Source organism: Diplotaxodon limnothrissa, linkage group LG10, assembly GCF_057381915.1.
Source record: "Diplotaxodon limnothrissa isolate DT_005_m linkage group LG10, D_limnothrissa_male_GT1.1, whole genome shotgun sequence".
NCBI lineage: Eukaryota > Metazoa > Chordata > Actinopteri > Cichliformes > Cichlidae > Diplotaxodon > Diplotaxodon limnothrissa.
The window spans coordinates 20,936,141-20,960,617 of record NC_140605.1 but is presented as its reverse complement, the minus strand read 5'-3'; the positions used below and the strand labels follow the sequence as shown (position 1 = coordinate 20,960,617).

The window sequence follows — 24,477 nt, the reverse complement described above, 5'->3', positions numbered from 1 at the left end:
AGGCACACTCTGCAAACCTGCAACTTCCTGTCAGCCTGCAACTTAGTCTTTCTGAAAGACACACACTGTTTAAACATCTGAATGCAATATAAACTACAGATTATATTATTAATGCAATGGTGATGATGATTATTCTTTAACAATAGCAGTAAAATAATTTCCCTGCTCCACAAGCAGGGAAATTATTTTACTGGTGTTCTGGTGTTCCAGAGGTCGCAATACATTTTGTCCTCGCTCAGCAAATCAGACAACCTCATGTCATCCAATTGGTCCAGTAATAAACACCAGCTCCCCTTTATCCTAAAAATAAATCTATGTAATATCTGTATGTGTAAGCCTACATTATAACCACTTCTTCTAGAAATCAAAAGAAATCCAACCTGTTCTCCTCCTTCAACCCTCACTAATTTTCCCCAAAGGATATCTTTTTGTCAACGTGTCCCACAATTTCCCTCTAAGATTTGTACACAGCTTTAAAACACTGGCATTGTATCTTCTAAACAGGATTCAGTTCACTTTAATCCTTTAACCTTAACATAAAAATAACAGTTTCAGTTTTACCATATCCAAATGACCAAAAACCCAAAAGGTCCTAAAATGATCCTAAATTATTAAACAATTAAATTATTAAACCCTAAACTGTTAAAGTACGTTTGTTCCTTTTATTTCAGATGTAGAATGTGTAAAAACTATGGAACATGACTTAGTGATTCAAAGATGTGATGCTCAAAAATGACCCTCCAGCATTTACTGACGCTGAACAAAAGAAAAACAATATGTGAAATTAAAATGCGAAGAAACGCTGAAATTGCACTGATTGCACTGACACTTTATTTTGTGTATTCTTTCAAGCTACACAGAGTGAACAGCCACTGCTAATCACAGTGTTCTACTTTAAATAAATAAAAGTTAAAACCAGGCTTAGCGCCAATATCCTACTGTGTAAAGGTCACAGGCCAGGCGCCTGTGTTTTATTCTGTCTTTCTGTTCCTCTCTGCACCCTGCCACACCCAAGTGTTACAAAGGTCTCCCAATAAACCAAAAGAGAGATCCAACACAGCTGCTGGCTAAATAAAAAGTAACCGAATGGAAGCCAAACCTGATCTTCAGCCATCATTTGCTTTGGTGACACATGCTTTGTGATATCTATCTATCTATCTATCTATCTATCTATCTATCTATCTATCTATCTATCTATCTATCTATCTATCTATCTATCTATCTATCTATCTATCTATCGATATATAGATATATAGATATATCTATATATATATCCACGAGCACCTGGCAGCACAAATGAACCAGAGACACCCGGAATGGCTAACCGAAGGCCGGACAGTTGTGATCCTCAAGGACCCGCAGAAGGGACCGGTCCCCTCCAACTACCGACCAATAACCTGCCTCAGCACCACGTGGAAGCTCCTGTCAGGCAGCATAGCGGCTAAGATAAACAGGCACATGGGTCAATACATGAGAGTTTTTAAAAAAAATTTTCTCGTTTGGCTCTCGGTGAAGGCGGTCACACTTTTCTCCTCTCCTCCTTCCCCTTATCTTCCCTGCTTAGCCTCTTGTGTCCTTGTCTTGTCTCGTGTGTATTACTTTCCCTGGAACACTCTCTCACAGTCTGTTCTCTAAAACCTAAACAGAATTATGGATTTGATCAACTGGTCTCTGAATGCTATTGACACCCTCTTCTCAATGAGACGTCTGGGCTCGGGTGAGCCTGAGTGTCCTGGAGGTACTTTCCCTGCCGGATACACGATGGACGGGTGGCAGAAATGGAGGATCGTGTGCCTGGCGGGACTGTCGATCGAGGACGCTGAAGATATTGTCGGAACTATTCGGAACCATGATAACAGGGTTCTTGCTGATTGGAGCTGGCTTGGCCCTGGCTTATCGGAGAATTACAGTTTTTCTCAGTCGCTTTGGTGCGTTTCTCAGAACACCATTAACATTTGCACAGCAGTTAGTGCATTTCCCAAAACAATTAGTGCAAACTGCAAAACCTAGTGGATAGCCTGCAAAAGCACGTCACATGCACAGAATTGATTATCCATACCTCAAAAGCAAGTATCCATGTCAATGAAACTGTCAGTGCCATCAAAATGAAAAGTCTTGACACCATCTTTATGAACAAGATAGTCAAATGGCATTGTCATGTTTCCACTATGACAGTTTATAATTTCAGTGTTTCCCATTGCAAAAACAATTGGTGACACCTGAAAATGCTGACGACAGCACTATGGCCTACCTGTACAGCCATCTGAAATGTGCAGTAAAGTCACTGTAGATGTTATGGGAGTCTTGGGAGTAACTGAGACACTGAATACGTACGTTTCACATTTCCATTGCGTAGAAGTGTTTGTAATCCTACAGAATTGTGCAAAAGAAAAATATGCTACAGTCACTTGTGCACTGTAGAATACATGTAAACATAAAATCACCCATTTGGTAGAGCTGTGCACTAATGTGAACAATAAACAGCACATGTAACAGTACAGTAAATCATTCTGGCACATCCAGACGTTCCTGTCTGTCTGGCCACATATTTTCATCTACATCACAACAGATGTTATCCCTCGCAATGCAGCGAGGAAAGTATCTCCTGGAGTGGCGAATCCATCCTCTGCAGGACCCTGCTGTGATGTCGTCACATGCTGCATCCATGGCTGCTAGCAGGGCCATTTGCTCATGTGGATTTCATTTTTCTTGAGTACTCTGTCAATTGTTGAAATTGAAACAGATTCAATATTGCCAAATACCGTGTAATTCTCTATGACAGCGCTTTGTATGTCTCTCAGCTTTATTGCATTGTTTGCAATGACCATTGCACAAATGGCTTCTTCTTGCTGTGGGGTAAAAAGGGGCCCTCTTCCGCCTCCGCGAGGTTGTCTTACAATCCTATGTGGTGCAGAGTGAACTTTTTGTGAAATTGCAAATACAGTACAGTAACATGTGATGTGTCTGAGATGGCACAGTACAGTACAGTGTATTACTGTTTGCATACCTGTTTTCCCTACGGAATGTTTGAATGATTGAACTGACAGTAGTTCTTCCAATATTGGGTTGCACCCTTCGACCAGCCTCCTCCATGGTGAGGCCGTGATTGACAACATGGTCCACAATTGTAGCCCTTATTTCATTAGGAATCCGCCTATATCTGCCTCTTCTCCCTCTTCCCCTTCCCCTTCCTCCCCGCATCCTCACCCCTCTTCCACGGTGCTGACCTTCCATTTTGTGTCACAGAAGTGTAGAAATGGTACACACTAGCTCCTGCGCAGTTTATATATGCTTGCCAATTGGGGATTCACAGGATTCATCCATAATTGACAGTGAACAAGTTGTTTGTCATTGGTTACAACTAAACTTTCACACGCCTCCTCATGAGTGACAGCTGTAATTCACCCGAGATCAATTGTTCAATTTCGGAGACATTTCCAGGAACAATGATACAGAAAGGTATAGGATTTGCTTGACAGATGGCCAATATTTGGCATGTGATAACTAGTTCAACAATTTTGTGTGTGATGACTCAAGCAATGGATGTATGACTATTAGTTTTATTGGGAACGACTATTCAGCATCCATAGGTATGATTACTTTTGACTGACATGACATAAGCAAATGGAAATGTCAGAAAGCAGCAGGGAAATGTATGGAAGCAACTGATTCATGTCCAAAATCATTTGCAGTTTGTTCAGAGAGAGGAGAAATTGCTACTATGATGTGCACAAATGACTGAGTGTTGTGGAGGTTGAACTAATAGTTATGAGAATTTCAATTCTGATCTGAGAAACGCACCAAAGCGACTGAGAAAAACTGTAAGAAAGTGGAACCAGCAGTTCAAACCCCCCCAAGGCTGCCCGCTGGGATTGAAATGATGGGACGAGGCGCGACTTCTCAGAATGGGCTCACTGAGTGCAGCATGGTTAGATCTTGGAGAAGCTTACGGCTGCCGTGAATACTCAGAATAAGACCTCTGAGCGTACATTGGACTACATCAAGGAGAAGTCCACTCAGAATAACATCTCTGAGAGAAAGTTGGATTACATCGTGGAGCAGCTCACTGCAGTCGGGAGTTCTCAGAATCGGCTCTCTGAGCACAAGAATGACAACACTCGCGGCTCTCCAACGGGAGATTGAGAGACCAGTGTTGGTGTCGGCGTGTTAAAGAGCAGCTTTGAAATTCTCATGAGTTTTTCGCACAAAAGAAAAATCACCATTTTATTGCGGCTATCCCTTCGGCGCAAGCTGTGGGCTCAAGGCTGGAGCCGAACAACAACACCCTGATAACGACTGTGTTTTTGACCGTTCTTCCCACTCTATGCAAGGCCACCTGGGTTGGCTGGAAGACTGTTTACTTAGCCTGGTAGGGCGAAGGACACTGTCTCAGCTGAACTCTGGACACACACACACACACACACACTTACACTGATAAGCATTCACACATCCCCCTTCCCCTTCCAACGGCTTTGATGCTTGTTGCCTCCTGGGAACACGAGGCGGGTCTGGACCCGCGCTGGAGAGACGGCGCAGTGGCAGGATGGCTGCTGTGTTGCCTGGGATTACTCCTCATCCCCTACCCAACCCTGTTGCTGGTCACGTGCTCTATAATGTTGTACTTTGGACATTTATGTGCTTTCTGTGCAGAGGAGTTTTTTTTGTTTCCTGTTCTCATGCTGTCCTCCTATAGCCCAGCATGAGTAGAAGTCTCTTTTTTTCCTCTTGTACATTCCCATTGTAGTGTACATTTCAGTGGTTTTTCTGTAATGCAGCCGTTCTCTGACTTGTATCCCCATGTGATGTCTGTGTTGTGTGTGTAAGGTCGGGGAGCGGGTTCATTCCACTGCAGGGCAACCTGTCACTGCATGTGGCAAATAAAATTTGAACTTGAACTTGAACTTGAGCGGGGCACAGAAAGGGATGGGCAAGAATACCAGAGGCGCAAACCATCTACTGGCAGACCAAGCAGTCAGCCGAGACTGCAGGACCAGACTGACCAACCTGTGCACTGCCTGGATTGATTACAAGAAGGCCTATGACTCAATGCCCCACACCTGGTTCCTGGAATGCCTAGAACTATATAAGATCAACAGGACCCTGAGAGCCTTCATCAGGAACTCAATGGGGATGTGGTGGACAACAGTGGAGGCCAACCTCAAGCCCATAGCACAAGTCACCATCAAGTGCGGGATCTACCAAGGAGATGCTCTGTCCCCACTGCTGTTCTGCATAGGCCTGAACCCCCTCAGTGAGATAATTGACAAGACTGGCTACGGATACCGACTACGGAATGGAGCAGTTGTCAGCCACCTCCTGTACATGGATGACATGAAGCTGTATGCCAAGAGTGATACATCGATTCACTGATCTACACCACCAGGATATACAGCAATGACATCGGAATGTCGTTCAGGCTGGAGAAGTGTAGTCGGATGGTAACAAAGAGAGGGAAAGTAGTCAGAACGGAGGGGATCAAACTACCAGAAGGCAACATTGCAGACATAGAGGACAGTTACAAGTACCTGGGGATCCCACAGGCGAATGGGAACCATGAAGAGGCCGCTAGGAAAGCTGCAACCAGAATGACCGAGCTAAGACAGACGGACAAAATGGTGGTGGCTTACCAACCGAACATAGTGGTGATAGACAAACATGAGAAGACGGCCGCAGTGATTGATGTAGCGGTTCCGAATGACAGCAACATTAGTAAGAAGGAACACGAGCAGCTCGAGAAATACCAAGGGCTCAGAGAAGAGCTCGAGAAGATGTGGAGGGTGAAGGTGGCGGTGGTCCCGGTGGTAATCGGAGCACTAGGTGCAGTGACTCCCAAGCTAGGCGAGTGGCTCCAGCAGATCCCAGGAACAACAGCAGAGATCTCTGTCCAGAAGAGCGCAGTCCTGGGAACAGCTAAGATACTGCGCAGGACCCTCAAGCTCCCAGGCCTCTGGTAGAGGACTCGAGCTTGAAGGATTGACCGCCCGCAGGGGTGAGTGGGGAATTTTATATATATATATATATATATATATATATATATATACACACCTATGTATATATATATATTTTTTTTTAAATAAAGGAGTCAAGGTTGTTGCTTTAGCTAAGAAGAATTTTATTAAAACTATTATTATTAGCAGTAGTATTACTATTATTTTGTTAATTTTCAACACATTTGAATTTACAATGGCAATATAGAACAGCAAATTAAGCATAGACACATATTTGAACAATTTCACTCACTTAAGAAATGAAGAAATTATAAACTTACACACACACACACACACACACACACACACACACACACACACACACACACACACACACACACACACACACACACACGAACTGCACAAACCAACCAAGCAAATACACAAAGAAAACCAACCAGTATCTGTGAAATACAAACACATATGTACTTTGCAAACTGCTGTGGTGTTACAAACATAAATATACTTTAAAGAGGATCTTGGTTACATACTTTTTAAAAGGGTCTAAACATGGGATCCTTGGAGCATCACGGACACATAAATATACACTAAAGAGGTCCTTGGTTATATGCTTAACAAAAAAATGGACCAGACATGGGTTATAATCTATTCAAAAACTTTAAAAAATCATTGAGAAAAAATTGTGACTAACGCTCATTGTCAACTTCCAGAAAATAAAAAAATAAAAGAAAGGAGCATAGTGTAGAACATATTTGAATATTTGAACATTTTGAAATAAATTTTAAACACATGAATATACAGACATTTGAAATAAAGTTATCCTTACATGAAAAACTCTTTTCTATTTGCACACACAGTGAAACTGTGAAAAGGAAGACAAAGTTTCACCTGGGGCAGTATTGGATCTATCTGTAGTTTCAGTCTCAGCAGAAACTCTCTTAAGCAAATATTACAGGTCATGCAAAACACACGCACACACGAACACACTGAACAATCACACCAACCAAATGCATGTAAAATGAGAGCTGACTCTTCCTGGTCATTGTCAGTGAAATGACAGATCACATTTTAACAGCAGGTTTCAGTGAAACACAACACCACGCAACCAGCCAAGAGCTAATGAGAGGACGACACACAGGTGTTTTCAAGTTCACATAATGCCAAGAATTTAGTAGAAATATTTTCCCAGTTAAAAATCTTAAAAGAAATAAGTTATTTGTTTAAGCTCCCATGTTCAAGCACTGAAAAATCTAAGTCTATTTTTTTTAAGCAAAACAAAAGGATGTGAATAAACATATCAGCTAAAAGCAAAGCAGAAGATTAATATTTCTACAGCATCTTCATCTCGGAGTCTTTCAGTCGGATTCACGCTGTGGTTTCCGGTAAAAAAAAGTAACATGCATACAGACAAAAACTCACACACAAAAATAATTTTCCTTTCATCCTTCAGCATTAATTCAGACGTAGTCTTTCTTGTCATATCCTCCACCTGCACTAATGCTGCGTGGGGCCGAGTACCCCATCCTGGGTGGCAGATATTTCTTTTCTTTCGGTGGGCAGCTAGTGCACAACATCGCCCCTCCGATCAGGAACACTCCGGCTGCAGCCCAGCCTATGTAGAGTGACGCCCCTATCTCCCTCCTTTGAACGCTGATCACAAGAGGGTTGTAAAAATCAGTGATGATAACTTGGGCAGTCCAAGAAACAGGGATGAGAACCAAGAGGCCACTGAGGATGAAGAAGACTCCAGCAATGATCATCACTTTGGCTTTGCTTCCTTCCTCTTCAATGCAGTTGGTGCACTTGGCGCCGACTATGGAGATCATGATACCCAGCACTCCGAGTATAATGGCAATAACCATCATTGCTCTGGACGCCTGCAGTTCTGGAGACAAGGCCAGCAGCGAGTCGTAGACCTTGCACTGCATTTGACCTGTGCTCTGGACAACACAGCTCATCCACAAACCCTCTTGGATGATCTGAGCAGTGACAATGTTAGCTCCGACAAATGCACTCACCTTCCACATTGGTAGGGCACATGATAATATGGCTATAAGAAAACCAATGACTCCAAAGGCAATGCCCACGATCTCCATACCCATCGACATGTTCGCTCTCGTGTGTGGTGACAGAACAAAATCCAAAAAGTGAGTCCACGGTGTCCAACAAACTGAGTCCCTCGGGTGAGTCTTTGGTGAAAAGGATTCTGCTTTACTGTCAGGTGCTTGTTGAAGTGTGAGCAGCTGTATGAGGGTGTGGCGTAGCTTTAGGATGCTGCTACAGAAACAAGATATCTTTATACCTCGAGAGAACAAGGAGGAGTCCTCTGGTGTTGATGTCAGCGAGAGGCTGTCTTCACATACACACAGAACAAATACACACATGTGAACATACAGTGGAGGAGGGGAGCTTGAGGCAGAGCAAGAGAGCAGTGATGTGATGGAGGCAAGGTGTGGCTGTGGTTTGTGGGGGATGGGCAAAGGTAGTTCTCTCTTAAATTCCAAGAACTATGTAAAACATTTCACCTGTTTTCTCCCAGGAACTGATTTCACCATCACGTGGGTGGACTCACACATCCCTTCATACACGTCCCTACCAAGCACTTATCTGCAAAATCTTATACACAAACACATCACACTTCATACATCAAGTTACTGTTGCAAAATGCTCAGTCTTTTGTACAAACCACTGTCGTTGTTGCACATTTCTATAGCACTATCTTGTGTCTGCATCGTTCTGTTCTGTCTGATGTTACACTGCCTTTGTTTTCTTTTTTTCTGTTTTGTTGCAATTTTGGCACACTTGCACTTAATCTACTCCTGTGTTGATTGTCTTTTATATGTTATATGTAGCACCATGGTCGTGTAGGAACGTTGTCTCGTTTCACTGTGTATTGTACGGCTGCACATGGCTGGAATGACAATAAAGCCTCCTGACTTGACTTGATGTGTGTGATTAAACTGTGACTGTACAAAGTAATAATGAAGAAGACACCAAAACGAGGCACTTGACCTTCTAATTCACTGCATATGAATGAATGAAAAAAAAAGAGCATAAAAAAGTTACTGGCTAACTGTAAATGCTAGTTTGCATTAAGTGATTAACATTACGGGGCAAAAAAAAAAAATCCTTTGACCTCAGGCTACTTCAAAAGCTTTGTTGTGAATCAGAAACTTAACCATGGTGAAAAATAACCCTCAGGTAATTATTTTGTTACTCCCTGGTTTCATTCATTCAGACTTTTAACGACAGTCAGGATTTAGTGTCTGGAAAACAATCCCAGAGCTCTTCTGAGAACCGGAATAACTGCATCAAGAACAAATATGAAGAGAGAGAAAACATAACAGTGCTGTTGTCTGACACCCTAAGCATACAGAGAGAGCGTGACCTTCTCAGTATCGGTTAGACTCTGACCAATCATTTTCCTGAAACACACACATGTCCACTCAAGAAAAAGCGAGCTACAAAAGCTCCCTATCACTTTGTAATTCAGCAAACAATTTATAGAATGAGTTCTGAAAAAGTATTATTTAAAAACAAAAAACGATAATGAAATGAACCCCCCTATGATTGAACTTTTAGCTGACCCCAAACTTTTGAGTGGAACTATGTGCTGTAATGTGATCTATATGGGTTTTAATGCATGTTAGGAAAGTAGACTCATTATATTTTTTTAAGAATTTTAAAATTTTTGGTAATGATTTTCTAATAACCTGTAAAAAGAGAGATTTTATTACATATGTAAAACACAGTTCACATAATAATTTCTGCTGGTTATGGAAACTAAAACTTTTCTTTCAAATGCACAGCTCACGATAACAAGCTTAGTGACTTAACGTTTCTGCTGTACACACAACTGCATGTCAACAATGTGCTGTCATAAACCAAAATAGGGCTCAAACATATAAAAACAAGACTGGAAAAAATAAGGGAGCCTGTTTGCAGTTTCATCATGAACATCGGGATCAGATGTTTATGTATTACATCATCTTTTCATGAATGACAACTGCTGTTATAACAGCTAACACCTGTGTTACCAAAAACAAACGCATGAGCATAAGCAGAACAGCAGCTGTTTCCCCCCCAGTAATTTAAGATAAAGATCTCCACCAAACAAATAGAAGAATACATGCTGATGGTGTTTCTATTACTGCATTACACCTTAGATGAACCACATTTACTCTCCTCACAAGTTTGCAGATTCAGATTAACGTCTGTATTTTCTTTAATACTTATTAATGGGAATAGATTTCTTTATCTATGGCCTTTATGTCTCATTACCAAGGAGTTTCAGTAGTTCCAATAAAAGCCTTTCCTGGTTGTTGAAAGTTTACTCAGTGTACTGATGAGCGGAGTCAGTCATGTGCTGTAATGGCGCAGCACAGGGTGGCTGCTCACATGCTAAAGGTCAGGATAATTTGACTATTCAAACCAGGAAAAAGTTGGTATCTGTGAAGGCACTGAATCAGACAATAAACAGAAGGGACATTTTCCCAAATGACATCAGATTTCATGCGTGAGTTTCAGAAGAGACTCTGATGAATGTGTAATGAACTTGGTACATTTATTTATGTGACCTGTTGTGCTTTACTTAAAAAAATGTTGTTAAAATGTTGTCCAGTGGATTACGTATTACTCTTAGTTTCTTCTTCTTTCTACAGAATTTAGAAACCTGTTTACATGCACTCTTGTAGAACATTAAACAGTCAATCAATGTTAAACCAGTAGTTACTTGTAATTACTTTATTAACCTAAAGTATTTTAATCAAGTCAGATTCCAAAATAAAATATTTGTATTTATGGAGTCAAATGCATTATAAAAGTTGTATCAAAAATCAGATAATATTAAGATTTTTTTGTCAAACACACAAAGGTGAATACGTAGAAATGAAGGACATTAAGTAAAGTACAATACATGAAAGTTTGTCAGATTTAAAAACGGTAGGAATACAGAAACATCAAATGATAAAATACGGAAGAATGAACAAATAAAATTACTTACGTATCATTCTAATAAATCATACATTTGCCACCCTTTTGACCTTCGTTTGAAGCCGAGGGTGAGCTCCACTTTGCTCAGCTGCATGCTGTTTCACATCTGTGACTCAGCATGTCTGTTTTGTACGAACGTCCAAAAAGTCATCACATGAAACTTATTCCAGTTACGGTGTCTGTCTGCTTTGAATCTATGATAGTTTGTATATACAAAGTCATCAGTACATTGATCATTAGAATAACGACCGTCCACAACAGACACTAATGCTATGAATGTTATATTATGAATAAATATATATAATATTTTTTTCTCTGCAAATGTTTCTTCACAGTGCTGTGACAAAGAATCACATCGTTTGCCATAACTGATCATGATCACAATTTCAATCTGCTCAGTTAGACTAAATATAGAGAATATGTAAACATTGTCCTAAAGAAACTGCAAATTCAGTGTCAAGACTATATAGACATTCTTGTCATCCTAAATATCGATAGATTTCCGTACACCATAACATTTGTATCTGTTTAACTACATTTTTATAAAAATAGCATGCAATCCCCTCCAATCCTCTTTAGTTTTTGTCCTTTTCCACTCACACATAGTCCCTTCTAGTATAGGAGCTTTGAGCTGCCGACATCGGAGCGGCTGAGTATGCTGCACGACTCTGGGGCTGTATGTTATACTTCAGTGGTTTGTCTTCCTTTGGAGGGCAACTGCAGCAGAGGATAGCTCCCCCAGTGACCAGCAGGGCTGAGGCAGCCCATCCCACATACAGTGATGCCCCGATCTCCATCTTCTGCCCAGCAGGGACGATTGGACTGTAGAACTCGACGACAATGGTGTTTGCTGACCAGGAAACAGGCACTAGTTGAGCCAGACCTGCTATGATGAACGCCACTCCAGAAGAGATCATCACCTTGGCTTTAACCCCATCCTCCTCGATGCAGTTGGTGCACTTGGCTCCCACCATGGCAATGAGGAGAGCAATCAACCCCACTAGGATGGCAACAACTGTGAGTGCCCTGGCAGCCTGGAGGTCCTGAGGTAAAGCCAGCATCGAGTCGTAGATTTTACATTGCATCTGGCCCGTGCTCTGGACCACACAGCTCATCCACAGACCCTCCCAGTACACCTGAGCAGTGACGATGTTGGCGCCAATAAAGGCAGAGACCCTCCACATTGGAAGGGCACAGCTGGTCACAGTGAGAGCCCACCCCAACACTGCCAGGGTGATGCCGACCAGCTCAAGTCCAAAAGATGCCATGGTGCAACCACGCAGTCCTTTTTTATATTTTCTCTCCCTGTGTTTCAAGACAAGATAAAGTTTTTTCTCCCTTCTTATTTTCTCAAGTTCTTTTTCCTTGTGTTTGCTTCAGTGACTATCTCAAGCCTTTGTTATTTGGTCCTTTAATTTCCTCTTTTCTGCACCTCTCTCCAAAAGGTACGCCCTTTTCTGAAGCTGTAGCCACTGTAGTTCCTGCTGAATCCACTCAGTGTACTTCCTCCAGGGACTTTCTGCACCACGTATTTGTCCGTTCTTGAGCAGCCGTTGACCCTTATCTGTGTACCTCTTTATTATAAACTGGTGTGACCCACCTAGGGGATGACATCACTCGCCAAACTAAGCCAATCAGGTGAGTCCTGTGCATCGGCCTCATTTATCGCCTGGGTGTGTTGGCACTCGTTTGTGTGCTTTTTCAAATGAAGAGTGTTTTCATGGTTTAACCTTTTGCCCCTGGTAGCTCTAGGTGTGCCTGTTTTATTGCTGTTAATAGATAATGAGTGGCCAGGACAGGCCTTGTTATGCAGTTGATAAGTGACCACACAGGACCGCATGCTTTCTAAAAGATTTGTATGTAAGCGTTAGCATACATAAAGCGTGTGTGTACACAGAGTGGGAGAGACAGAGGAATAAAAAGAATCTGCACAGATTATTATATTTGACTTGATGTTATTTTTTTCCATTTCCAGTTTTCTGTGTCACATTTTTATAGCCGCAGCTGACACACATTATTACAGTTTTAACACCAGTGACGCGTACCACAGTAGTTCCCGCAGGGTTAGAAATTCATAACTAGTTTCGCAGTAAAACTGAGTTAATGTTAAACTAGAAGCAGAAAGAATGCACTATATAGCTGTGTTACTATGCCTTGTGTGAACCTAATAGGTTGCTGTAAATTCTACTACTGAATGCTAGTCAGTTTCTACCAATAAGTTACTACTAGTACTATACATAGAAAAAAATTGTCCGGCTGTAATTACATTCACAGTAATTAAAGTTACAGAAACATTTTTTTAAAGGACACGATTTATACAGTGCCAAATCACAACAGTTGTCTCAAGGCACTTTATTGTGTATGGGAGTAAATGAAGGGAAGCCAATATAGGAGAAATATGCTCTCTCTTCTAGTCCCTGTCAGTACTCTTGCTGCAGCATTTTGGATTAACTGAAGGCTTACAGTAGTTATTGTAAATTTAATTAATGGTTATTTACTGTAATCTAATTTGCAGTAATTTTTTTTACTGCATTTGTATGTACAGTATTTGCAGCATGTATTCATTTATAGTATTTTATTTTTCCATTTTATTTTACTGTATTTTAAATTATTGCACTGTTAATGTGGTTATTTTGTAATGTTGCAGGATTAACATAGTTAATCAGAAAATTAGTCGTGAATGCCTAAAATGAATTTTAATTGTTGAAAGCACAAATTACAAGTGCGTATATACTTTAACCATTATGGTTAAAATTAAAAGGCAACAAAAATGCCAAACCAGAAGCGGTAAAAACGCAAAGTGTTAAATTCATGAGGTGCACTTGAATTGATGTTGTATTTGAAGAGAGGAAAAAAGCAGTGGTACAAAATAAGCTAAAAATCCACCTGGCCCATCTGACATGCAACTGGTATGTTTGATGCTGCAGTGTTTGGTCTGATTTTAATCGGGTGGTTGCTAGATAACATGACGTGTAATCCAAGTTTTGTGGCTATAGGTTTGAATATTGTGCGTAAGGTGTGGTTGGGGCTGGAGATATATCTGTGTGCCAGTTTTGCTTGCTGACCTGATTTTGTAAAAAGAGGTCATGAGCAAACATAGGCTTATATCTATAGCTTATCTATCTACAGTTATCTCATCATTAACTAAGCTAAAGTGAAAAATTGATGATGTATAAAAAAAGTTTGCTGTAGTTTTACAAATCATTCTGAGGGGAACATGAGTATCTGGACCACATTCATCATAATCCATCCAATAACTAGCAAATCAAAGTCACCATACAGCAGATAAAGTTCTAACATAAACCGTCTTTACTGTATTTCAGGTAGAGTTAATTTACTGAGTCCCAAGTAAACTTGTTATTCACTGGGCTTGGACACACAAGTCATCTTCAGATAGAAGTGATTTGTTAAAGCAGATAGACACTGCAGCGCAGAAAAATCTTTAACTTACATCAGCTCTGATCAGAGAGCTAATAATTAGCAGAATTATGAGGAACTCTTTTTCTTAATGTGTTACCTTCAACAAGTTTTTCTCAGTAACATCACACGTAACACAAGTAACAGTGGCTTGATGCAGAAAAATAATTTTAGTTATACAGTTCACATGTAAGCACAGTGTCTCTCTTTTTATTCGGGTTAGCATACTACACTGTGCTGTGCTTTTAAGCGGACTGAGGCAGACAGAATGAGGTAAATTACTTCTGAGTCGTGCTTAACGTGAAATAAGGATTTCTCTAATCTTTGATGACCCAGAAAAACTACATAATGAGGAAGAAGACTTCTTTACAACAAGACCTAATGGACTCTTAATAAAAGTCACTGACCCGTGTCTCGATACCTTTGTCAAACTCATTGCTGATATCCCCATTGCAACTATAATAATCTGCGGCGGAGTGGCGCAATCAAAGTCCGGGCTTAAATCAGATTGAGATGCTTTGACATGACCTTTAACGCCATTCATGCTTGAGAAGAGTGAGAAAAAATTCCTGCATGGCGATGCAAAAAATTCCCTTTCAGTCAGCACAGATGCTCAATTGTAGTTTTTACTCCCAAGGGTGGCACAGCTAATTATTTATTTTAGAAGGAAAATTCTGTTTTCACACAGGGCAACGAAGGTTTAGATAGCTTTCACCCCTTAATAAATGACATCACCATTTAAAAACTGTATTTTGTATGTACACAGGCTATCTTTGCCTAACATTAAACTGTGTTTGACAAACATTTAAGTGTGACAAAAATGTACTTGTTTCAAAACATGAAAATAAGGACTTATACAAAAGTACAGAGTAGCAAAGTATTGTGAAGAGACCTACTGTGTTCTTAGTATCAGTCACTGAGTCTGTATTTCCATGAAAGTGTCTCAATACTTTTGTCTACCTGATCACACTTTGTCTTGCATACGTGTACACTTTATCAAACTGTAATATTTGTCAAACACTCCCGGTCAAAAAAAAGGTGACCCAGAAACCACGATAAGATAAAGCCTAATAAAAGGCAATTATTAAGATAATGTTGTATTTGGGAAGGAAACAATACAGTGAACCAACAACTCAAATCTGATTGTCAATTGTATGTCTTTATTTGCGTGTTTAAACAAGAAATATATGATAGTGCAGTTATTATTCTTGCTTCCTTCCTTTCTTTGCTTTTGCTCCAAATCTATCCTTTGTGTACACAAGCCACTAGGCAAATTTTTGGCATCACTGTAGCTGCTAATAATGCATGATAGTAGTCGGACCTGACATTAAGCAAACTTGCCTGAACAATCCACCAAACTAGAGACCATCTGCAGCTTCTGGAGCATCAGCTGGCTTTAAAATTAATTTGTGCAAGTTAATGAATGCATCTTACTCATTTTTGCTGCTTTCTCACTGATACCATTATAATCAATATACTCAAACATTTGTGGTGGCTACTGCTATAGTCTCTACAACTTGCACTTGCCGTGGCAATTTTGGACAGATCCCAGCTGAAGGATAAAAGAGAAATTGATATATTTCAATAATATATTTCATGTTATCATTTTTATACTTAGCTTCATTATCTGGTAATGTTTTAGCATTAGCTAAAATACACAACCATCAACAGTGAAGAGCCAAAAGAAGCAAATGATTAGGAACACTTGACAATGATTGCTGGCATTAGATAAAGGAAGGAGTGAAAAAAAAAGGTTCATCATTGATCATAGGACCAGTATCTCATTTGCTTTATGGTGAGACCTTGTTTTATTTTGAGTATCATATCTGACCTTGAACTGTAAGATAATATCAGCTTTATTATTAGTACGATATTATTAGTAACTTGCAAGAAACTGAGTAAAACACTCAGTTGTCAAGAAACTTAAAGAATTCCAGGCGCTTTTCTTTCCAAGTTTCTTAGACAGCACTGTAAGCAAATTCATCCAAGATTTTGGGGTGATCTGGTGACTTTGCCATAATTATGTTGTTTCATCAGTCAGTGAAAATGCTAGCTCAGTAAACCTTGATTGATCACTAGAGATGTGTTAGTTGGAAAGATACAAAATTTCTACCCCACTAAATGTGATCCATGATAGTCACTTAAGTGATAAGTCCGGTGGTATTGATTTCAGGCAACAGTAATGCAATGGTATAAAGCAAAACTGTGTAAGTAGGAATGTTCTTCCTCAGGGGTGGTTAGCCATTTAGGTATAAGCAGCTTATGTCATGGTCCTGCAGCCCTGGGCAGTATGTGACTTACTCTGAATATTCTTGCATCACAAGTTTTCTTTGGGTTTGGCAGACACAAAGTAAGTTGCATAAAAGGAGAGTTGATGTTGTCATGGTCCTGGGTCGGTGATCCAATGTTTTGTGTTTTATTAATTAATGCTTTCATTATTATTTATAATTTCTAGTCTCTTGGTTTCTGTGCATTCCCTGTGGTTCCGCGTTTAGTTACTCTTGTCTCCATGTCTCAGAGTCTAGTCTCGTCTCTCTTTTCATGCCCCCAGTCTCGGTGTAATGTCTGCCTCGACAGACATTACGGCATACTTCTAATTTAATCACACATTCAAACCATTTGGTGAATAATGATCAGTCAGTGACCATCTGGTAACCCCTTGTGGCTACTAAAATAATAATAATAATACTAGTAAAGTATATATTTTTTGGTGTAGAAGGAGGGGTACATACATTTTTTCTTTGACATTTAGCTTCATTTACTCTAATTCATTGAGAACTATCTTGCGAGTGCACTAAGCAGTATCGTAAAGCTGGTTACTGCACTTTAGAATTAGTTATAAAAATGAATTTGTTTTTTGAACATAGAAGCATCTAAATGTCTTCCTGGAGGTTGGTAAAGATATTAGTTAATATATGAAGCTTTAAATACACATGGAGTAGTTTTAGATAATAAATCCATGGTTCTGCCTTACGAAGGATTACACGACCTACCGAGGCCTCAAATACCTTGTTCCTTGTAAGTATAATTAATGAAAGTTTCTCATCCAGAGTCAGTTGTATCTGTGATTCAGTTATGAGGATGGCCTTTTTCTTAAAAAAAAAAAAAACTAAGCAAAAGAAAAACCACATGTAAAACCAAACAGCAGATTTATCACCTTAAAATTATGAATCTAATTTTGGTGTGACAGTAATGTTTTTACATCCTTCTCTGCTAACTTGTTTCTGTTGAATGAATTGTAAATACTAGTAATACCCCAGCTTGTGCCTTTGTGGGAAATAGAACGATCGTATCAATACTGTACTTGCGTTGTGTTACTAATTAAACTCAGTACACTACAACTTCAAGTGCTATGTACTCAACAGGATAAGAGATGCAAAACAAAAACTAGAAGCATGAATGCTGACTCAAGTGTTTTGATCGGCCAGTTATGCAACCCAGTTCCTGGAACTGCCTGTTGAGAATTATTCACCAAGAAGCAACAGGAAGACTATGACTACTGGAAAGTTTAGATATTATTTTGCCATAAAATGGTCTCAGAGAGCTGGATCTCAATTGAAAATAATTTGAATATGTTATTGAGAATGGTCTATGATTATCAATAGTGATATTTTTTTTAATATAATTTTCACTGAAGCAGATTTACATTTTGTGGATAATTTCAATGGATTGTTTTGTCAGTTGATGAATTAGTTTCAGTTTACAGAGGGATTACCCATTTTGTGTTTTCTACCTCTGTGTGTGTGTTTGAGAACCTTCATCATATCTAAAGGGGGTGTAAACAGGGATTTCAAGCGTAAACAGCAACCGTATCATTTGGTTAACTACCAGAGGAAATCCAGATAGTATATCTGTATGAGTATCAACCCACTGCCAACACAAGGAGCATAGTAACCCGAATACAGAAAACATGAGAGGCACTTTTTCCTCTTTCACCTACAGTAACACTTAAACTGTTAGTCAGTTTTCAAATAATAGATAAAACTTTATATTTAACATATTTAACTGAGTATTTATCTCTTTCCAGATTACAGATTGAACTGTCTGCAGCGCTACTTCATATAAAACATTAAAAAGCTTCTTTCATATTAAGATATTAATCACAAGCTCTCACTGAGATACAGTACTCTGCAAAAGTCTAATGCCATTTCTTCATCCACTCTTTTTGCTTCCAGATTTCTTTGAATGCTTTAAAATGGTTTTGATCAAAAGTTCTCTGGACTTTCCCAAGGTCTTTCTCAAGTTTTTCTTTGGACAGTGTTTGCTTTTTCACTCATTTTCAACGACAAAAACATTTCAGTAATGTTTTTTTGTTTTTTTTTTGTAAAGCCACTTTATATCTACAAAGGAATCATTGAAGGATAAAAACAGGCCCCTAACTCAAATAAGAACCAAATTTACATCTAAAAGATTGGAAATTTGGCTTATGTTAGCATGAGGAAATGAGAAAATTGGACAAGTGGTTAACAAAAAAAAGAAGTTACAGTATCTGAAAGTCATTTCTTCAATCATGAAAGCAGAAAAATGTCAGATTGTGATCCATCACGCAGTACTACTTGGAAAGCGTCTGATTGATAGCAGCTTCATTTTTAAGCACAACAGCGATTCCAAACACACTATTAGCCATTTTGGCCTCTCCAGAGCTTGAATGGGAAGAAAAGTTTGCCAACATTGAGAGCTTTGAATGTCCTTCATGAAACCTGGGAAATTATTCTTGAAGACTAAAGAAATTAAAAGGAACTTTTCCCAAGAGAGTTCAGGCTGTGCTGAAGAATGAAGGTGGACATACTAAATATTGACTTTTAAGCTAGTTAGAACTGTACAAACACGGTTTTTGCTTCATTTACATTATTTTAACTGTTTGTATGTTTAGGCGATTTAAAAAAATTCTTTTTTCAAATATACTGATTTTTCAAGTTTCCAGCAAACTGTCAATCCCATTTCATTTCAAGCAGTTCAGTGCACAGAGAGATGGTGATTTCCACAGGCAGCCTTTGTTGTCTGTTCTTCTGTTCTAGAAGCAGAACGTTGGCTACAAAGCCATAAATGCTCTAAAGGAGGGTGGAGCCTTGCATTTAATGGGTGCTTAGAGAGTTATGGTCACATAAGAAATGGAAATAAAGGATGTTTGAGCACAGGTGATAGCACACTTTCACAATCTTCCAGACATATATCTCTTAGTACATGTACTGCATCGAAAAAAAGGTTAAAGTTGATATTATTTTCTGTAAATGCAAAGTTTCAAATTAATAGGCTGCTTCTACTAACTGCAACCTCAGATTCTGGTTACGCAGAAAAAGAGTTCACATCACCAACTGCGTGTGCATATGCCATACATGCACAAGCACAAAAATAGACACTGCTGTCACCTATTGGGCACAACGAGGAATAACAGATAAAAGGGGAAACATAGCAGACAAAACAGAGTTTATCATTCTCCTTTGATTTCAATGCTTTGATTTGCTGCAATAGCTGCAAAATCCAGACATGCCAAATATGTTGTACATCACCTCACTGACTACTCTTTGATGCCTTCATCCACTCACCCTAAATGAGCTTCATACACAACAAAAGCTCTTTTCTTGTAACCTTCAGCAAACAAAAAGCTCTTGTATGTTCACATTTACAATTGGCCTTCAGTCTGAGCTTCAGAACACTCACAGAGCTTCTCTCACCTCCAACCTCAGCCTGCAGTTTGTACGCCTTCTTAATATTTTTCCCACTTCATAAATCACATATTTATTTGAAAAATAAAGTTTGGACACTGTGTAAAATGTAAATAACAACAGACTGAAATGATTTGTAAATCTCATAAACCCCCAATAGAACATAAAAAACATATCAGTTGTTTAAGGAAATGCAATATTTTAGGAAATATATCTGCTGATTTTGAAGCAACATATCTCAGTTTGTAGCATTGCCTCTTCTTTTAACAGCAGTGTGTAAACATCTGGAAATAAGGTAAGCACCTGCTGAACTTTTTGGGAGAGCACAGTGTTCCCATCTCTGTCTGATGTAGGAATAACAGTTCATTCATTCTGGGTCTTCTTTTCATTTCGTAATGCTCCACATATTTTTAACTGGTAAAAAGTCTGGACTGCAGGCAGGTCAGTTCAAAACTCTTCTACTATGAAGCCATTTTGCTGTAATAGATGCAATATGCGTTTTAGAATTGTCTTTGTTAAATATGCAAGGCCTTTTCTGAAAAAGATGCCACCTGAAAGCTACTATATCCAAAGGCACTGCCATACCTTCAGAGATGCTGGCTTTTACACTGAGAGCTGTTGACAAGCTGGATGACCCTTTTTTCCTTTTGACATGTTCCCCATGTTCTATAGAGAATAAAACAGGAGTTTGGGAGATTTGCAAATCACATTATCTGTTTTATTGACATTTTAGACAGTGTCCAAACATGTTCAGAAATAAGATTGTATATTATTTTTTCTTTCTCCAGGAACAGTTTGAGAAAACAGAAGTGACAGGACAACAGGTGTGTCTTGTGAAGTGTTTATGGAAGCATAGGTTGATTAGATATCACACATCACACACAAGAATGTTATAGGATAATATGAGTTCGTCAGTATTGAGCTACTGGGAGAGGCAACAATCTCACAATCTGTAAAGCAAACAGAGTGGAAGAGTGACATCTGGAGCTGGTTCATCTCCTGTTTTCCTTCATGCTGACTGTAAGTGACACCCTACACTACGTGCACTTCTTTGAAAAAACCCCACACACCAGTAATTCATGAATTTGGTGAAGAGTAAGTGCTTGAAAGATTTACACTACTTCGCTTACATGTTATTTCTGCTAATTTTTCATTCGAGGTCAAACACAAATGTAGAGCAAACAGTTAGGTGTACTTTGTTCTTTTCATTTCAATTTATGATTTAATTATTTTACTGTTCTTAATTTACTTAATTTACTTTATCTGAACCTTTGTATTTTACACTGGATGCAGTTATCTAATAAAATAGGTCAGGGATTCCCGAAGCGTGGGCTGGGGCCCCTGGTGGGCTGCAAAGGTACTGCAGGTGGGCCATAGTAGTAAGAGAAATTCTGTTTAAATTTACTCTCAAGTATGTACAAGTAGATATTTATATAAATATATTATTTTATATAAAAAGCAAATTAAAACTGGTAATAGGAGGTGGGCAGTTTGTGATATTACTTGTTACTCCGACTTGCATATGACTGGATAGTATTTTATAAAAAACTGTTTGTGTTATTTATGATTTCTTAAAAAACTAATTATAAGGAAATATATCACTCTCTCGTTGGGACTTTGGGAAAAGCAGATGAAGATAATTTCCTGTCAAAGATTATTAATACTCATATGAGATTAAAACTGATCATTATTGTTTTTAGGGACATAGTCAAAGCCTAATCAAGCAAATGATTGTACTCTTAACTACACTTTTAATATTAAAATCAATTAAAGTATTCCGGCTCACCTGTTCAGGTGAAACTTTATATTTAGGGAGTGGACCTGAAGAGCAGGTGCTGATGACGGTTCGCTGTTTCTCCATTGCCCCTCCTCCATCAGGCATTTGTACCTGCTCCACTCCTCACCCATTCAGCAGACTTGTCTGACCGGCAGAAAACTCGACTTCATCGCAAGGAAGAAACAAATATTCAACAGCCTGTATCACTCCACAGTGAGAACGTCGATACGCACTCAGAGCTTTATCAGCAACCTCTGAAAAGAGAAAAGACTTTAGTTTGAAGCAGCTTGAAGAACAAATCTGACCAAAATGGTGTCTGCTGGCTTCCAAATGCTGGGTGCAGCCTTGGGGATCATTGGCTGGATTGGAGTCATCGTTGTGTGCGCTGTTCCCATGTGGAGGGTCACTGCTTTTATTGGCAGCAACATTGTCACCTCACAGGTCATCTGGGAAGGTATCTGGATGAGCTGTGTGGTCCAGAGCACAGGCCAGATGCAATGCAAGGTCTACGACTCCATGCTCGCCCTCACCGGAGACCTCCAGGGTGCTCGGGCCCTGACTATCATTTCCATTGTGGTAGGCGTCATGGCTATTCTGCTTGCTGTAGCTGGAGGAAGATGCACCAACTGTGTGGAGGATCAACAGCAAAAAGATAAAGTGGCTGTCGCAGCTGGGGTTATGTTCATCATCGCTGCGGTCCTCTGCCTTGTCCCTGTCTGCTGGACAGCCAACACTATTATCCAGGAGTTCTACAGCCCTTTTCTGAATGCGGCCCAGAAGAGAGAGATGGGTGCCTCGCTGTATATCGGATGGGGTGCTTCTGCTTTGATGCTTATCGGAGGGGGATTACTCTGTGCCAGCTGCCCCAAAAAAGAAAAAGAACCCTACAATGCAAGGTACACAGCTGCCACTAGGTCTGATGCCTCAGCACCAATATCTGGGAAAGGCTACGTCTGAAATATTTACTGGGACAGATGCACCAGAGTTTATGGGTTGTGTGTGTTGGTAATTCAGGTTACTTGATGAAACGTGACTCCTCATGAGAGTGTTGGAGTGTTTTGAGATGATGTTAACACCAAGAAAGGAACCACACCCAAGTCTACATAGTCTACAGCTGTGTGTGTGTGTTTGTGTCAAAAGTACTATGTTGTGTAAGTGCTAACAAGTCTAGTATATCCATATGCTTATGTATCTTTTTAAAATGTTCACTTTTGCTCCTGTGCTTGTAGATTGTTTTTCAGAACTATGTATACAAAATTCTCAATGCACCACTTCTACTGTAAATAAATATTTTTACTGTTTACAAATCTGAGAATATGTGTTACTGTTTTTTTGTTTCCACTCAATGTTTGTGTTCAACAGGATTCATTCAGTGGTCACCCACAATCACATTTAAAGGAAATTCTAACATTAAAAACAGTGTATTTACAGTATCCATACTCTTTTTATTGTGCGTTTGACACATTTTTAATGTATATTAATTGTAACATACATGTTCATTATGTAACACGGCATAATCAAAACAAGGATGCTTAAAAAACAAACGTCACAGTATGTGAGAAGCAACCATTCTCCGACTTTCTGGTTGAACAGGTTTGGGTGTGGCAAGCATAATACTGGCTGGAAACCGGCCTGTCTGGTTAAACTGTGAACCTACAACAAAGGTATTTGGACTTTGAATGTAGTCACAGAACCAAGTTTTATTTGTTAGGGGAGTAAATATTTAAAAAGAAACAAAGTCTTGTAGTAAGCAAACATTTCTGGAGTGTAAAACAATCCACGGTTCTTATATAGCGCTTTTCTACTCTATCTGAGCACTCAAAGCACTTTACACAACTAATTCATTCAGCCAATCACATTTTGTAAGTGTTTACTACATAACATTCATAGGCATTCACACTCCGATGGATGTATCTTGCCCAAGGATATTTGGCATGCAGACTAGAGGAGCCTGGGACTGAACCACCAGCCATCTGGTTAGTAGCTGACCTGCTCTACCACCTGAGCTACAGTCAGCTCTTAATTTATGTCTGTGAAGGTCTGTGAAGGTTTTCAGTCATCCAGGTCATCGTAGTCTAAGGAGCTTGGAAAGAAAAGCGTCTGGAGTTGCTTGAAGACATAGAAGAGCCACCTCCACAGGACAAGACTCGGCGGTCCATTTGCATCTAAAGGACAAAGGTCACTACTTAGATGATGCCAATGTTCACATTCTGGACAGAGAAAACAGATGGTTTGAAAGAGGAGTGAAAGAAGCCATCATTGTTCATTGTGAGCGACCATCTTTGAACAGAGGCGGGGGTATACGACACCGACTCTCTGCCATCTATAATCCAGTTTTGAGATCCCTTCCCAGATGCCTTAACGCCCACTCACATCCTGGGCCATCTGACCACAGGAAATCACATGAAAGGGTGGGGCCAGGTTTCACAATTAGCTCACCTGAAACCTTGGCTGATTGTTTCAAGGTGATTCAAAGTGCTTTACAAAGACATTAGAAACAAAAACAAATAAAAAGCATGATTTCAAATTGATTAAAACAAGCAAACAAACAAACAAACTAATTAACAAACAAACAAACAATACAGTATATAAAATCAAAACAGATAAAATCAGAACAGTAGATAAAATCAGTAGTTAAATGTAAGTTTTGAAATTTAAGCTTAAAAGTGTGGATTTG

At 39.5% G+C, this 24,477-nt stretch overlaps 3 protein-coding genes across 3 annotated transcripts; 1 reads left to right on the top strand and 2 right to left on the bottom strand.

The window, feature by feature from the left end:
* Positions 1-7,405: 7,405 nt before the first annotated feature.
* LOC146624375 (claudin-3-like) lies at positions 7,406-8,179 on the bottom strand. Its single transcript, XM_085364578.1, has one exon. It carries the CDS (start codon positions 8,054-8,056, stop codon positions 7,406-7,408), a length of 651 nt encoding a protein of 216 aa, XP_085220704.1. The 5' UTR covers positions 8,057-8,179.
* Positions 8,180-11,536: 3,357 nt separating this feature from the next.
* Positions 11,537-12,208, bottom strand: LOC146624374 (claudin-4-like). Its single transcript, XM_085364577.1, has one exon. The coding sequence runs from the start codon at positions 12,206-12,208 to the stop codon at positions 11,537-11,539; it is 672 nt and encodes a 223-aa protein (XP_085220703.1).
* Positions 12,209-22,109: 9,901 nt separating this feature from the next.
* LOC146624373 (claudin-4-like) lies at positions 22,110-22,757 on the top strand. Its single transcript, XM_085364571.1, has one exon. It carries the CDS (start codon positions 22,110-22,112, stop codon positions 22,755-22,757), a length of 648 nt encoding a protein of 215 aa, XP_085220697.1.
* Positions 22,758-24,477: the final 1,720 nt, after the last annotated feature.

Bases quoted from the DNA above. Each gene is read 5' to 3' on its own strand.
- LOC146624373 (XM_085364571.1), top strand. From the start codon at position 22,110: ATGGTGTCTGCTGGCTTCCAAATGCTGGGTGCAGCCTTGGGGATCATT.
- LOC146624375 (XM_085364578.1), bottom strand. From the start codon at position 8,056: ATGTCGATGGGTATGGAGATCGTGGGCATTGCCTTTGGAGTCATTGGT.
- LOC146624374 (XM_085364577.1), bottom strand. From the start codon at position 12,208: ATGGCATCTTTTGGACTTGAGCTGGTCGGCATCACCCTGGCAGTGTTG.